Source organism: Oncorhynchus masou, unplaced genomic scaffold, assembly GCF_036934945.1.
Source record: "Oncorhynchus masou masou isolate Uvic2021 unplaced genomic scaffold, UVic_Omas_1.1 unplaced_scaffold_871, whole genome shotgun sequence".
Taxonomy (NCBI): domain Eukaryota; kingdom Metazoa; phylum Chordata; class Actinopteri; order Salmoniformes; family Salmonidae; genus Oncorhynchus; species Oncorhynchus masou.
In genome coordinates this window covers 84196-98609 of record NW_027015171.1, presented here as the reverse complement: position 1 = coordinate 98609, position 14414 = coordinate 84196, and the positions used below count along the sequence as shown (strand labels likewise).

At 46.3% G+C, this 14414-nt stretch overlaps 2 protein-coding genes across 3 annotated transcripts in view; both read left to right on the top strand.

Moving 5' to 3' along the window:
- Positions 1-7684: 7684 nt before the first annotated feature.
- LOC135537911 (mitochondrial import inner membrane translocase subunit Tim10) lies at positions 7685-9812 on the top strand. Of its 2 annotated transcripts, none has more exons than XM_064963921.1 (3): positions 7685-7913; positions 8770-8987; positions 9440-9812. In XM_064963921.1, exons 1-2 carry the CDS (start codon positions 7843-7845, stop codon positions 8960-8962), a joined length of 264 nt encoding a protein of 87 aa, XP_064819993.1. In that variant the 5' UTR covers positions 7685-7842; the 3' UTR covers positions 8963-8987; positions 9440-9812. The 2 variants fall into 2 exon arrangements, with proteins under 2 accessions (XP_064819993.1, XP_064819992.1); XM_064963920.1 differs by having other exon boundaries at positions 9435-9812.
- A 552-nt stretch (positions 9813-10364) lies between these two features.
- Positions 10365-14414, top strand: part of LOC135537906 (protein unc-93 homolog B1-like) — a 71118-nt gene continuing 67068 nt past the window's right edge. Inside the window, exons 1-4 of the mRNA XM_064963914.1 lie at positions 10365-10560; positions 10993-11124; positions 12394-12535; positions 12729-12882. Coding sequence (XP_064819986.1) covers positions 10558-10560; positions 10993-11124; positions 12394-12535; positions 12729-12882 — 431 coding nt within the window. The 5' untranslated portion in view covers positions 10365-10557. The remainder of the gene's footprint in view (positions 10561-10992; positions 11125-12393; positions 12536-12728; positions 12883-14414) is intronic.

The window sequence follows — 14414 nt, the reverse complement described above, 5'->3', positions numbered from 1 at the left end:
TCTCAACTTGCCTACCTGGCTAAATAAAGGTGAAATAAATAAAATAAAAACTTTTGGTTACTGGCCTAGCGCTCTTAACCCTAGGCTACCTGCTTCCTTGAATCTGAACCAGGCTCCTTGTTAACTATGTTGTAAGGCTTTCTAGCGACTTAGGTCAGTGTTTCCCAAATCCAGTCCTCCAGTACCCCCAGCAGCCCAACTCCAGTCCTCCAGTACCCCCAGCAGCCCAACTCCGGTCCTCCAGTACCCCAACAAAATTTGTGTTGAAGCCTTGGGGAGAACAAAACGCCTGATTCAACTTGTCAAGGGCTTGATGATTAGTTGACAAGTAGAAGCAGGTTTGCTGTTGGGGTACTGTAGGACCAGAGTTGAGAAACACTGACTTAGTCTATGTATGATAAGTCATTTACATTTTAAATGCTTGCCCTTCCTCAATTGCTCACAGCATTGCTTGCACTTATCTCATGTGTCATCCATTACAATAGATTGATATTAGCACCCACACTTAGCTACCACCAGGCTGATCTCTATCTCTCTGTCTTTCTCTCTCAAGCCTTCCACTCCATCACCTCCTCCCATTTCGTCACCACGACAACCTCCTGCACCATCACCCCTGACCTTTACCTGGACCCACAACCTCTGACCCCTCACCTATGTTCCACCTATCACCCGTCCACCCCCCTCTCTCATCCTCACCCCCACTTCTCCTGTAATGATTACTCCTCTGACTGGGCCTCCTATTGTTCAGGTGTCCAGTGCTCCTCTGAGAACGCCAAGAACCACCAGGAACTCCTGATCCGGTTCCAGAACTCTCAAAACCAGGAACTCCAGAGCCGGAACTCCAAGAGCCTGGTGGTTGGATGTGGTGGCGGCAGCAGCATCATGCCAGTCCACTCAGGCTCTTCACCAAGGCCTCCCCACCAGTCCCTTCCTCAGAGCCAGGCCTCTCTGCTGTACGCAGGGGAAGAGGACCGAGATCCAGGGTTCTGGAAGGGTTCTGCCCAGACGGGCGTTCCGTCGACATACAGAGACCATGTTTGTAATCTGTCCTCTGCGGATTGTCTGTCGACCAATGGAGACACTACTCCAAGTCATGTGAATGGAGACACTACTCCAAGTCATGTGAATGGAGACACTACTCCAAGTCATGTGAATGGAGACACTACTCCAAGTCATGTGAATAGAGAGGCCATTCCAAGTCAGAGTCCGAGTCAGGCCAGTACGAATCAGGAAGTTCCACAAGAAGAGGGACCTTCGGTCACCCCCGGTTTCCTACCCCCCTCTGAAACTGATGCTTCTGAACCACAACATCCAGCATGCCCACCAGATGCCTCTCCCTGGAGAGGACTACATTTCCCAGAACTCCTTTCACTGCTGTCCCCAGGAAGTGAAACCCAGCCTTCCCAATCTCCTCCTTCACAATGGGAAGAGCTACGCCTGCCAAAATGTCTCTCACCCTTAAATTCACCAGAACCCTTACCCCCACCATCTCCGGCGAAACCCTTCCTTAAATCCCCATTCCGGCATCCTGTAACTCCATTCCATAGAATCCCCCAGCTGTCAAAGCTACCACCTTGGCTCTGCTGCACTCCGAGAAGACTACAGTTTCCACTGAGCTCCATGATCCACTCTCCACACTCCCCAGGAAATCTCTGTGAATATAAAAAATGCCTTGGACTGCCATGGGAATCCAACAACAACTCTGAGCAGATGACTGATGGTCAATACAAGGCTAGCATTAGCAACAACTCGGAGCAGATGACTGATGGTCAATACAAGGCTAGCATTAGCAACAACTCCGAGCAGATGACTGATGGTCAATACAAGGCTAGCATTAGCAACAACTCGGAGCAGATGACTGATGGTCAATACAAGGCTAGCATTAGCAACAACTCGGAGCAGATGACTGATGGTCAATACAAGGCTAGCATTAGCAACAACTCCAAGCAGATGACTGATGGTAAATACAAGGCTAGCATTAGCAACAACTCCGAGCAGATGACTGATGGTAAATACAAGGCTAGCATTAGCAACAACTCCGAGCAGATGACTGATGGTAAATACAAGGCTAGCATTAGCAACAACTCCGAGCAGATGACTGATGGTCAATACAAGGCTAGCATTAGCAACAACTCCGAGCAGATGACTGATGGTAAATACAAGGCTAGCATTAGCAACAACTCCGAGCAGATGACTGATGGTAAATACAAGGCTAGCATTAGCAACAACTCCGAGCAGATGACTGATGGTAAATACAAGGCTAGCATTAGCAACAACTCCGAGCAGATGACTGATGGTCAATACAAGGCTAGCATTAGCAACAACTCCGAGCAGATGACTGATGGTCAATACAAGGCTAGCATGAGCAACAACTCCAAGCAGATGACTGATGGTCAATACAAGGCTAGCATGAGCAACAACTCCGAGCAGATGACTGATGGTCAATACAAGGCTAGCATGAGCAACAACTCCGAGCAGATGACTGATGGTCAATACAAGGCTAGCATGAGCAACAACTCGGAGCAGATGACTGATGGTCAATACAAGGCTAGCATGAGCAACAACTCCGAGCAGATGACTGATGGTAAATACAAGGCTAGCATTAGCAACAACTCCGAGCAGATGACTGATGGTAAATACAAGGCTAGCATTAGCAACAACTCCGAGCAGATGACTGATGGTAAATACAAGGCTAGCATTAGCAACAACTCCGAGCAGATGACTGATGGTAAATACAAGGCTAGCATTAGCAACAACTCCGAGCAGATGACTGATGGTAAATACAAGGCTAGCATTAGCAACAACGCAAGGCTGACCGGAAAAGTGGACGAGGAGGAGAGGAAAAGGAAGAAGGTCACGACCACCACTACGGGGCGAAGGCTTGAGAAAGCAAAGGCGAAGAGAAGAGAGGGAGATGAAACCTGGAAGCCCCACAGTAACAAGAAGAGAATCTGTGTGAGGAGAAAGGAGGGTTTGGAGCCGGAGCAGGGGCGAAGGACTGAGACACCAAAAGCAAAGACAGAGAGGAGACAGGAGGATGAAACCTGGAGTCAACACAGGAAGAGAATCCGTGTGAGGAGAACAGAGGGTTTGAAAGCGGAGCAGGAACAATCAGAGGACAGTGAGACCCCAGAGCCTCCTCGGAAAAAGAGGAAATGCAACGTCTCTACAAAGATAGAAGATAGTCCTTTAGTGAGGACTGAAAGGGTGAAACTCAACGACAGAACGAAGACTGAGAACGGACAAGTGAAAATAAGCCTCTGCTCTGTCAGTCTGTCAACCAACAATGTCTTAGCGAGAGAAAGATTAGGACGGTACCTTTCCAACACCTCCACAAAGTCTTTGTCCAGCCTTGGGGAGGAAGCCAACCCACCTCCAGAAGGAACAAAGGTGCTGGGAAGGGAAACGGGGAACCCAGTAAGGGTGCTCCGAGCCAGGGATCGACATGTGAAACGCCCTCCTAACGTTTGGACCACAACCGGGAGCTGCTCCCCAGTAAAACTTCACCAAGAAGACAAGCAGTCGAACATGTCTTCTGAAACTCCCAGTCCCTCCTTCTCCGGGTTTCAAGCTCCGGCCAAAGCAGTTGGACTGCTCCAAATCCCACCAACACCACCCCCAAAACGGAAACGTGGTAGACCCCCCCGTAAGATACGACCAGGAAAAAAACAGGTTTCCCAGGCTGGTGGTTTATTCCCCACCAGTGCCATGACAACGGGCATCCATGACGCGGAAGCTGTTGAGCACAAAAAGGAAAGAGGAGAAGGAGAACCGCAGGGAAAGGAAAGAGGAGGAGGAGGAGAACCGCAGGGAAAGGAAAGCGGAGGAGGAGGAGAACCGCAGGGAAAGAAAGGAGGAGGAGGAAGAGAACCGCAGGGAAAGAAAGGAGGAGAACCGCAGAGGAGGAAAAGAGAAGAACTACAGAGAAAGAAAAATGGAAGAGAACCTCAGGGAAAGGATAAAGGAGGAGGAGAACCTCAGGGAAAGGAGAAAGGAGGAGGAGAACCTCAGGGAAAGGATAAAGGAGGAGGAGAACCTCAGGGAAAGGAGAAAGGAGGAGGAGAACCTCAGGGAAAGGAGAAAGGAGGAGGGGAACCACAGGGAAAGGAGAAAGGAGGAGGGGAACCTCAGGGAAAGGAGAAAGGAGGAGGAGAACCTCAGGGAAAGGAGAAAGGAGGAGGAGAACCTCAGGGAAAGGAGAAAGGAGGAGGAGAACCTCAGGGAAAGGAGAAAGGAGGAGGAGAACCTCAGGGAAAGGAGAAAGGAGGAGGAGAACCTCAGGGAAAGGAGAAAGGAGGAGGAGAACCGCGGGGAAAGGAAAGAGGAGAACCGCGGGGAAAGGAAAGAGGAGGAGAAGGAGAACCGCAGGGAAAGAAAGGAGGAGGAGAACCGCAGAGGAGGAAAAGGGAAGAACTACAGAGAAAGAAAAATGGAAAAGAACCTCAGGGAAAGGATAAAGGAGGAGGAGAACCTCAGGGAAAGGAGAAAGGAGGAGGAGAACTTCAGGGAAAGGAGAAAGGAGGAGGAGAACCTCAGGGAAAGGAGAAAGGAGGAGGAGAACCTCAGGGAAAGGAGAAAGGAGGAGGAGAACTTCAGGGAAAGGAGAAAGGAGGAGGAGAACCTCAGGGAAAGGAGAAAGGAGGAGGAGAACCACATGGAAAGGAGAAAGGAGGAGGGGAACCACATGGAAAGGACGACAAGCGAAAGTGCAGGAAAAGGGTCAGGCTCAGGGAGGGACATGGCAAAGGAGAGAGAGCAGAGTTGTTCCAGAGACTACCTGTGCCGTCTAAATCTAAAACAGTTGCTCAAAAGCCTAGCTCACAGACAACTTCCCCCAGTACCCACGAAGAGCAAGTTCCTTCCAACTGTTCAGGGATTGGAACCGGAACCATTCTGCAACCCCAGCCGTCTGGTCAGCCACAGAACTCCAGTCCAAAAAGATCTGGAGAGACTGAATCAGACAGAGACCAATTGAGACCCCTGCTGTCAAGCGGACCCCTCCAAGGGTCGGGTACCCACTGTGTGTCTCAAGAAGTTCCAAGAACTCCTGAAGCACAGGCACCAAAAGACGAGGAAGTCCACCAAAAGCAAGGAGACAAAAGAAAGTGAAACTGAAGTTCAGAAACAAAGTGAAATAAAATTATTCAAACCCAACGAAAGTGACAACGGTCAAAATGAATCAAGACTGATGAACAAAAACATAAGTTCCTCCCAGCCTCTAGAAAGAGAGTCGGCCATTAGACCAACCGTTGATAATGACGATCAGACCAACCGAACAGAGAGCGACCATCCAGAGGAAAAGATGGAGGACACAACAGCAGTAGCACTTGTGGACAAGAGACGGAGTATCAAGATCTCATCTACAAAGAGACTGAAAGAGAGAACGTTGAGGATGGAGAACATTTTGAGAACACAGAAAAAGTTTTAGACGGGGAAAACGTGGATGCGTCAGGAGACTTTTTCAAACTCCGAGAGGAGCTGGCTACCTTATCGATGACAAGGACAAAGGACATGGTGGATCCTCATCGGAGCGACAAACGCAACAAGGAAGGAAGAGATCTGGTTTCCGAGGAGAACAGAGAGAGGGAAACAGACTCGTCTACAGAGACAAACAAGAAGACCGAAAGGGGAAAAGGATCCGTGGTGGAGGCATATAGGAGAAGTGTGATCATCCAAGAGGTGGAGGAGAAGATGGAGGATGGATATTTGGAGATGGAGATCTCCAGCGAGGAGTTGGATGTGGTTGATGAGGTCCACCAGACGTTGGGCCACACCGGGGCTGAGGAAGTGAGTGGGGAAGAGGAGGAGATAGATGTAGAGGAGATCGGTCCAACAATGTATCCTGATGCAGGTAAATCAATTTGAACATGAATTATTTTTCAATTTTGAGGGACATTTTGAAGTGGATTTAATAGGTGACATCAATAAGGGATCATAGCTTTCACCTGGATTCACCTGGTCAGTCTGTCATGGAAAGAGCAGGTGTTCCTAATGTTTTGTACACTCAGTGTAGTAGTAGATCGCTACTGGCAGTTGCTTTTCATATTTTAATCTAGTTTGAGCTTAAATAGTCTCAATTATGTTACCTCTTTCAAGTGTTTACGATGGGTTTCTTTATTCGTAGCTTGGCAAGAGGTTCCCGGCGCCAGAGAATTGGACCAAGCGAGTTCCACCATGGCCAGCTTCAGAGGGCATCACCCACAACCACATCCACCTCCCTCAGAAAATCAAAATGGCGACCGCTGCCCCTGAGATGGCCGAAGTGAGTATTCCGACCCGTCTGGAGGCAGAGCCTTTCACGCTGACATCACGAAGGGTCACCACGGGGTCAACAGGAAGCTGGGAGCCAGAGGAGGAAGAGGACGTGGAGGTGGACGTTCTTGAGTGGTCTCCGGATGTGCGACCAAGAGTGTGGGGAGCGGGACTTGAGCAAGGCGTCACAGAACTGACCGAGGAAGAAGAGATAGACGTGATGGGAGAGGAAACGGACTGAGGAAGTGGGATGGTGTACTCTTAGGGACGTGTTCATTTAGAATCCAGTAAAAAATAATACAACGTTGCCATTGGAGAACGCAAGTGTGTATTCTTCAACAGAAAGGCTAGCGTTGCATGTGTGTGTTCTTCATTGGAAACGTTTGTTATTTGCAACAGATTCTAAACAGTGTGTTCTTGAGAAGAAAGGCAACCGTTCCTAAGCAACCTCCCCGCTCCTCCTCTCCACACTGTTAACTATCGGAGCAGCCACAACCTTCCACACTGACTTGATGAGACTAACTCACAAAATGAGGGTCTCACTATATAAAAGAAACAACCTTTGTTGATTGTGATTTTGTTGTTGTTGTTTTTGTTGTACTGTTCTTCAGCAGAATGCCTTATGAGCCCTAGACTAGAGACTCGGCAAACGCAGCTACTCTTTTGTTACATTTCAGGGCCTGTATTGACAGCTTCTCAGAGTACGAGTGCAGATCTAGGATCAGTTTTTCCTTTCGAGTCATAATGAGTAACAGGGCCTACTCTGAGACGCTGGTGAATACTGGACCCTGGTGTTCATGCTGGTTATTTTGATACCTTCAGAATCAGTCAGTGTCCAATCAGAAGCACTTAAATATGTTTACATCTGCCATTTTTGACAAGTTCTTTATTTGTAGCTTCATTGTTTGTATAACTTTGTAAATTAAAAAGGCCTGTCATTTAAATATAATTGTGTTGTATTAAAATGGCTTTCTTGACCACAGCTGTCCAATAGATTTGTTATCTCAAGCACGATCATTTTGTATTTGCTTAAACCTAGCTATTGAAGTAAACATTTAACTTTGCCTACTATGCTCAATGTTTGCTCATATTCAATTACAATTTTCTAGCCTCCCAGTCAAGCAATCTAACAAAAAGGAGTTTGTTTGATGTTCTGTTGGTGCCATAATGAGAATGGACTGTCACTTGCTGTCTAGGAGGCCTAGTCCCAATACTTTAACAATGCATCCTTACTTTCTACCTCCCTTGAAGCATTGCTCACTGAACATGGCAGGATAAGTAGGGTTCTTGTAAATAGTTTACAGCAATCTTTTCTTGTCAGATTTATTGTGTCAATCATGAGGTAAAAGTGAAGGATCAAGGATGCATTGGAAAAATATTAAAAACTCCCATTGATTTGACAGCTGTTTGAATGCGCAACTTTATTGACAGCGGAAGTGGTTCTTGAGAGGGAAGGAACAACACACGTGTATTCCTCAATCTGAAGGTTAAATAAACCGGTGGTCGGGTGTGTTTGTTGGCCGCTGAGAGTGGTCGTTTGGACGGTTCGATTTTGGAGAGAGTACGGTCTGGAGCGGACACAACGCAGACATGGACCCAGAGAAAGCACAGCAACTGGCGGCGGAACTAGAAGTGGAAATGATGGCTGATATGTACAATCGGTAAGACTAGCAAACTAGCAACGGAATGTTAGCTAGCCAGTTAACGTCCTTTCTCCACTGAAATGCTAGAATGTGCTAATTACAGTGTAACACGCTGCATTTGCATGTAGCTAGCGAGCTAATTTTGACTGTCGTATTTAGCTTTTTGGTGGTGAGTTAAAAACATCATGTTAGATGGATTCTCAGGCTAGCTATTTAGCGTTAGCTAGCTGTCGTGCTACTGAACGTCAGAACGAATCAATCGATTTAGAATAGAGTACTATTTTATAACGCACACACTCGACTACATTGCTGTACATGCATAAGCAAAAACAAAGGGAAGACCATCCCTAGTTAGCTAGCTAAGTAAGTAATGTTATTTAGAGCTCATTCAAATGGAACTGATTTAGTTAGCTAGTTATATTGCCAACTAGGAGTGCACACATTGACTTTTCATAGCATAATCAGAATGAAGAGTTCTATGACCTTACACATTTTGATTTCTCGCATCCTTTCTCCTCTCCTCAAAACATCAGAGGGAAGCGAAGAGAGCACTGGAGGAGAGCTCATCCCAATGCTCTCCTGACGTTCCTCTCTCCTCTCCTCCTCAAAACATCAGAGGGAAAACACTGGAGGGAGCTCATCCCAATGCTCTCCTGACGTTCCTCTCTCCTCTCCTCCTCAAAACATCAGAGGGAAGCGAGGAGAGCACTAGAGAGCTCATCCCAATGCTCTCCTGACGTTCCTCTCTCCTCTCTTGCCTTCTAAGGTTTTGACAAGGAAAAAAGGAAAAGACACTTGAGATACAGCCCTCATCTTTATCGTAATCTACAAGGTCTTAACGCCCTCTTCTTTCTCTCCATCTTCCTCCTCGCAGGATGACCAACGCGTGCCACAGGAAGTGCGTTCCCCCCCACTACAAAGAGGCAGAGCTGTCTAAAGGGGAGGCGGTCTGTCTGGACCGCTGTGTGGCTAAGTACCTGGATCTACACGAGAGGCTGGGCCGCAAGCTCACCGAGCTCTCCGTTCAGGACGAGGAGATGATGAGGAAGAATGCTATTGGACAATAATATATATTTTTAGGGAGGGATGGAGGTGGGTTAGTGCTAGGGTTACCATGCTTTCTGTGCAGGGGGATAGAGAGAGGGAGCGATAGGGTGGGATGGTGCGATGGGGTGGGTTTAATAAACGTATGGTTCTTATGGAGGGGGTGGAGTTGCCGTCCAGAGTGGGTTGGGTGTGTTTAAAGAGCAAGATGCTTGGAAGGAAGGTTTGTGATTACGGTGTGGAGCGGAAATTGGGATGGATGAAGCCTGTTTTGTGTGAACAGTGGTTGTACTTGTGGTTTGAGCCAAGATCTTTTTTTTTTTTTACCACAGCAAAGACACTAATGTGCATAGTTAACTATTTTCTGTTCAGCCAATCAGTGCTCTCTCAGCATTGTGTGTGTATCCCTTTTTAGTTATGTGGGCATGTCAGAAGTGATGATGAATTGAGAAATCCCCCAATAATGTTTAACAAAATGCTTTCATTGTTCCATAGTGCAGTATTCTTCAAGCCATTCCTTAGGGGGACCCTGGGAGATGCTCATTTCTGCTCTAGCCATGGACTAATACACCTGTCTCAACGGATGAAGGACACCCGTTGGGCTCATATCAGTGTCTGAGTAGGAGTGCTGATCTAGGCTTTATGAGTACGGGCCCTGGTCCCGTAGGAATAGATGGAGACACTGCTGTAGTCAATACGAGGACCATGCCTATCGGAGTGTCATTTCTTTACATTTTGATCAGTCTCAGTTTGTTCATTGGCTTTGAATTTTCTTCATGTTGAAACTGTGCTAATGTTGTACAAAGTTTTCTTTTGTGACATTTTAAAAACCTTTTTTTTGTTTAAAATCTGAATAAATATTGTTATAGTATATATTGTAGTTATACATTCTACACTGTATTTTCTTCACAGTAATACAATAACACTGTACTTATATTTATGTTCCAAATGGTACCCTTTTTCCTATGTAGTGCACTATTTTTGACCAGAGCACACTGGTCCTTGGTCAGAAGTAGTGCACTATATAGGGAATAGGGTGCCGTTTGTGATGTATTAGCCTTATTCAATGTTAAACATTGCAGGAAAATAAGGTGTTCAATCTCAAACGTGTTTACTTAGTAGACTTGTATGAAGTTTCCCTCAGTTTCTTGAAACCTCCCTCCCATTGCAAATAAAATCAACTGTCAATTTCAAGGGTCATATTGGCTTTACAACACACGAGCAGTCAATGCACTGCACGTTGCTTTTTCGAGATGGAACCAACATTTCGTAGGACGATGTATACCATCCATGCGTATCGCGTACATATAACTAATACAACTTAAAACGAAATATATTCTGTAGCTTTAAGACAATCTAATACAACGTGAAACAAAAATGCTCTGTAGCTTTAAGACAAACATGGCTAGGGTTAAAAAGAGGAAGTGAGCACACAGCGGAGTTTCGTTTCCCTAATGAAAGTTTTAATTTGGGATCTGTTCTTTAACACGAGAAAGGAGAAGCGCAAGTACAGTAGTACGAGACGGGGATACCAAGAAAGAATACGCAGTTTTATTCGTGCACATGACAATACAATAGCTCTGAAGGGCGACAGAACGACGCCGATCCTGACATAATAATGGTGAGTGTAATTGCAACTTTGCATGTATTGAATCGCGCACTCGTGTATTTTATACGACATTGATTTAAAGGTTTGTTTTCATAAATATATATTCAAGTTACAAGTATTGTCCGCCATTGTAGATGGTCACTATTTAAAATGGTGTTCTTATTGGTCACACTGTTTTAGAAGTCAAAACGTTTTAATGCAATCTAATTATCAATTCATATGTATTCATTGATAATGGAATAATAGTTGTATTTCTTTGGTCTTTGAATGATTGATCATGAAGCAGCAAGCCACTGTGCTCAACTCAACCATATTCCCCCATGGTTAAAACCTCATTTTTAAACGGTTATTACACCGTACTTCATTAGTAATCTATTTTCATTGAAGTGTGAAAATAAATAAAATCCTCATGTGCTTACTGCTGTTCTCTGTATCGTCCGACAGATGGCGGAGGCCGACGCGGAAGAGAACGTGTACCGCGAGGCTGTGGCGGAGTCGCCTGTTGCGCCACCGAATGGCGATATTAACATTGACGAACTGTTACCCGACGGTCCTCATGGGAATATTCAAGGACAGGTGTTGTGTGAAAAAAAACATGAAAATACAGTGTTTTTTCAACTTTGCTACCGATGTTTACAATGCAATATCCTGCGATTTTTAAGGAGCATTCCACACTTTTTTGGTTTGTTATGCTAGTGTGCTCTCTTGTCTTATTAGTTATTCTCTGAAATTATTAAAAATGAAATTATAAAAAAATATACCGACAACACTAACAACCCTGTATTTCCCTCCCTTCACCTCTCTCTCCCCTCCCTTCACCTCTCTCTCCCCCTCCCTTCACCTCTCTCTCCCCCTCCCTTCACCTCTCTCTCCCCCTCCCTTCACCCCTCTCTCCTCCTCCCTTCACCTCTCTCTCCCCCACCCTTCACATCTCTCCCCCCTTCACCTCTCTCTCCCCTCCCTTTACCTCTCTCTCCCCCCTTCACCTCTCTCTCCCCCTCCCTTCACCTCTCTCCCCCTCCCTTCACCTCCTCTCCCTTCACCCCTCTTCCCCTTCCCTTCACCCCTCTCTCCCTCCCTTCACCTCTCACTCCCCCTCCCTTCACCCTCTCTCCCCTCCCCCCACTTCATCTCTCACCCCCCCCCTTCACCTCTCTCCCTCCCTTCACCTTTCTCTCCCCTTCCCTTCACCCCCTCTCTCCCCTCCCTTCACCTCTCACTCCCTCCCTTCACATCCTTCACCTCTCCCCCTCCTTCACCTCTCTCTCCCCCCTTCACTCTCTCCCTCCCTTCACCTCCCTCTCTCCCCCCTCCCCCTTCACCTCTCTCTCCCTCCCTTCACCTCTCTCTCCCCTCCCTTCACCTCTCTCCCCTCCCTTCATCTCTCCCCCCTCCCCTCCCTTCACCTTCACTCCCCCTCCCTTCACCTCTCTCTCTTCACCTCCCCCTCCCTTCAGATGGAGGAGTCCCCTCCTTCACCCCTCCCTCCTTCCCTCCCTTAACCTCTCTCCCTCCCTTCAGAAGAAGTATTACCCCCTCCCTTCACCTCTCTCTCCCTGAAGAACGCCCTGGGGCTCCCCTCGGGGCATGATCCCTCCCTTCACCTCTCTCCCTGGGTCACCCCTCTCTCCCCTCCTTAACCTCTCTCTCCATCCCTTGTCTGTCTCTCCCCTGTCTGTCTGTTCGTCTGTCTCCCCCTCTGTCCTCTCTTTTATTCTCCCCCTCCCCCTCCCTTATTCTCATTTTCACCTCTCTCTCTCCCTCCCCCTCCCCTGTCCCCCTCCCTTTCATCCTCCCCTGTCCCCATTTCATGTCTCTGTGTGTGTCTCTTCACCCCTTCCCCAGATGGAGGAGTTCCTGGGCCCCCAGCCTGAGTACGATGAGGAAGAGGAGGAGAAGAAGTATTACAGGAGGAAGAAGCTGGGCGTGGTGAAGAACGTCCTGGGGGCCAGCGTCGGGGGCATGATCATATACAGCGTCTACATGGGTAACACCTGTCTGTCTAACTGACTGACCGTCTTGTCTGTCTGTCTGTCTGTCTGTCTGTCTGTCTGTCTGTCTGTCTGTCTGTCTGTCTGTCTGTCTGTTCTATTCATATATGCCTGTATTCCATTTTGTGCATGTTTTGTGTGTGTCATGTATTCAGTCATTTATATGTGTGTGTGTGTGTGTGTCTGCAGGCCTGTTGCAGATGCAGCTGATCCTCCACTATGATGAGACGTACAGGGAGGTGAAGTATGGTAACCTGGGTCTGGAGGACATCGACAAGAAGATGCTGATGGGGATCAACGTTACACCCATCATAGCCCTGTTATACACCCCCATACTCATCAGGTATACTATATATATACACCCATCATAGCCCTGTTATACACCCTCATACTCATCAGGTATACTATATATATACACCCATCATAGCCCTGTTATACACCCTCATACTCATCAGGTATATTATATATATACACCCATCATAGCCCTGTTATACACCCCATACTCATCAGGTATACTATATATATACACCCATCATAGCCCTGTTATACACCCCCATACTCATCAGGTATACTATATATATACACCCATCATAGCCCTGTTATACACCCCCATACTCATCAGGTATACTATATATATACACCCATCATAGCCCTGTTATACACCCCCATACTCATCAGGTATACACCCATCATAGCCCTGTTATATACTCATATATATATATATATACACACCCATCATAGCCCTGTTATACACCCTCATACTCATCAGGTATACTATATATATATATATACACCCATCATAGCCCTGTTATACACCCCCATACTCATCAGGTATACTATATATATACACCCATCATAGCTCTGTTATACACCCCATACTCATCAGGTATACTACACCCATCATAGCCCCTGTTATACACCCCCATACTCATCAGGTATACTATATATATACACCCATCATAGCCCTGTTATACACCCCCATACTCATCAGGTATACTATATATATACACCCATCATAGCCCTGTTATACACCCCCATACTCATCAGGTATACTATATATATACACCCATCATAGCCCTGTTATACACCCCCATACTCATCAGGTATACTATATATATACACCCATCATAGCCCTGTTATACACCCCCATACTCATCAGGTATACTATATATATACACCCATCATAGCCCTGTTATACACCCCCATACTCATCAGGTATACTATATATATACACCCATCATAGCCCTGTTATACACCCCCATACTCATCAGGTATACTATATATATACACCCATCATAGCCCTGTTATACACCCCCATACTCATCAGGTATACTATATATATACACCCATCATAGCCCTGTTATACACCCCCATACTCATCAGGTATACTATATATATACACCCATCATAGCCCTGTTATACACCCCCATACTCATCAGGTATACTATATATATACACCCATCATAGCCCTGTTATACACCCCCATACTCATCAGGTATAATATATATACACCCATCATAGCCCTGTTATACACCCCCATACTCATCAGGTATACTATATATATACACCCATCATAGCCCTGTATACTATATATATACACCCATTCATAGCCCTGTTATACCCCCATACTCATCAGGTATACTATATATATACACCCATCATAGCCCTGTTATACACCCCCATACTCATCAGGTATACTATATATATACACCCATCATAGCCCTGTTATACACCCCCATACTCATCAGGTATACTATATATATACACCCATCATAGCCCTGTTATACACCCCCATACTCATCAGGTATACTATATATATACACCCATCATAGCCCTGTTATACACCCCCATACTCATCAGGTATACTATATATAT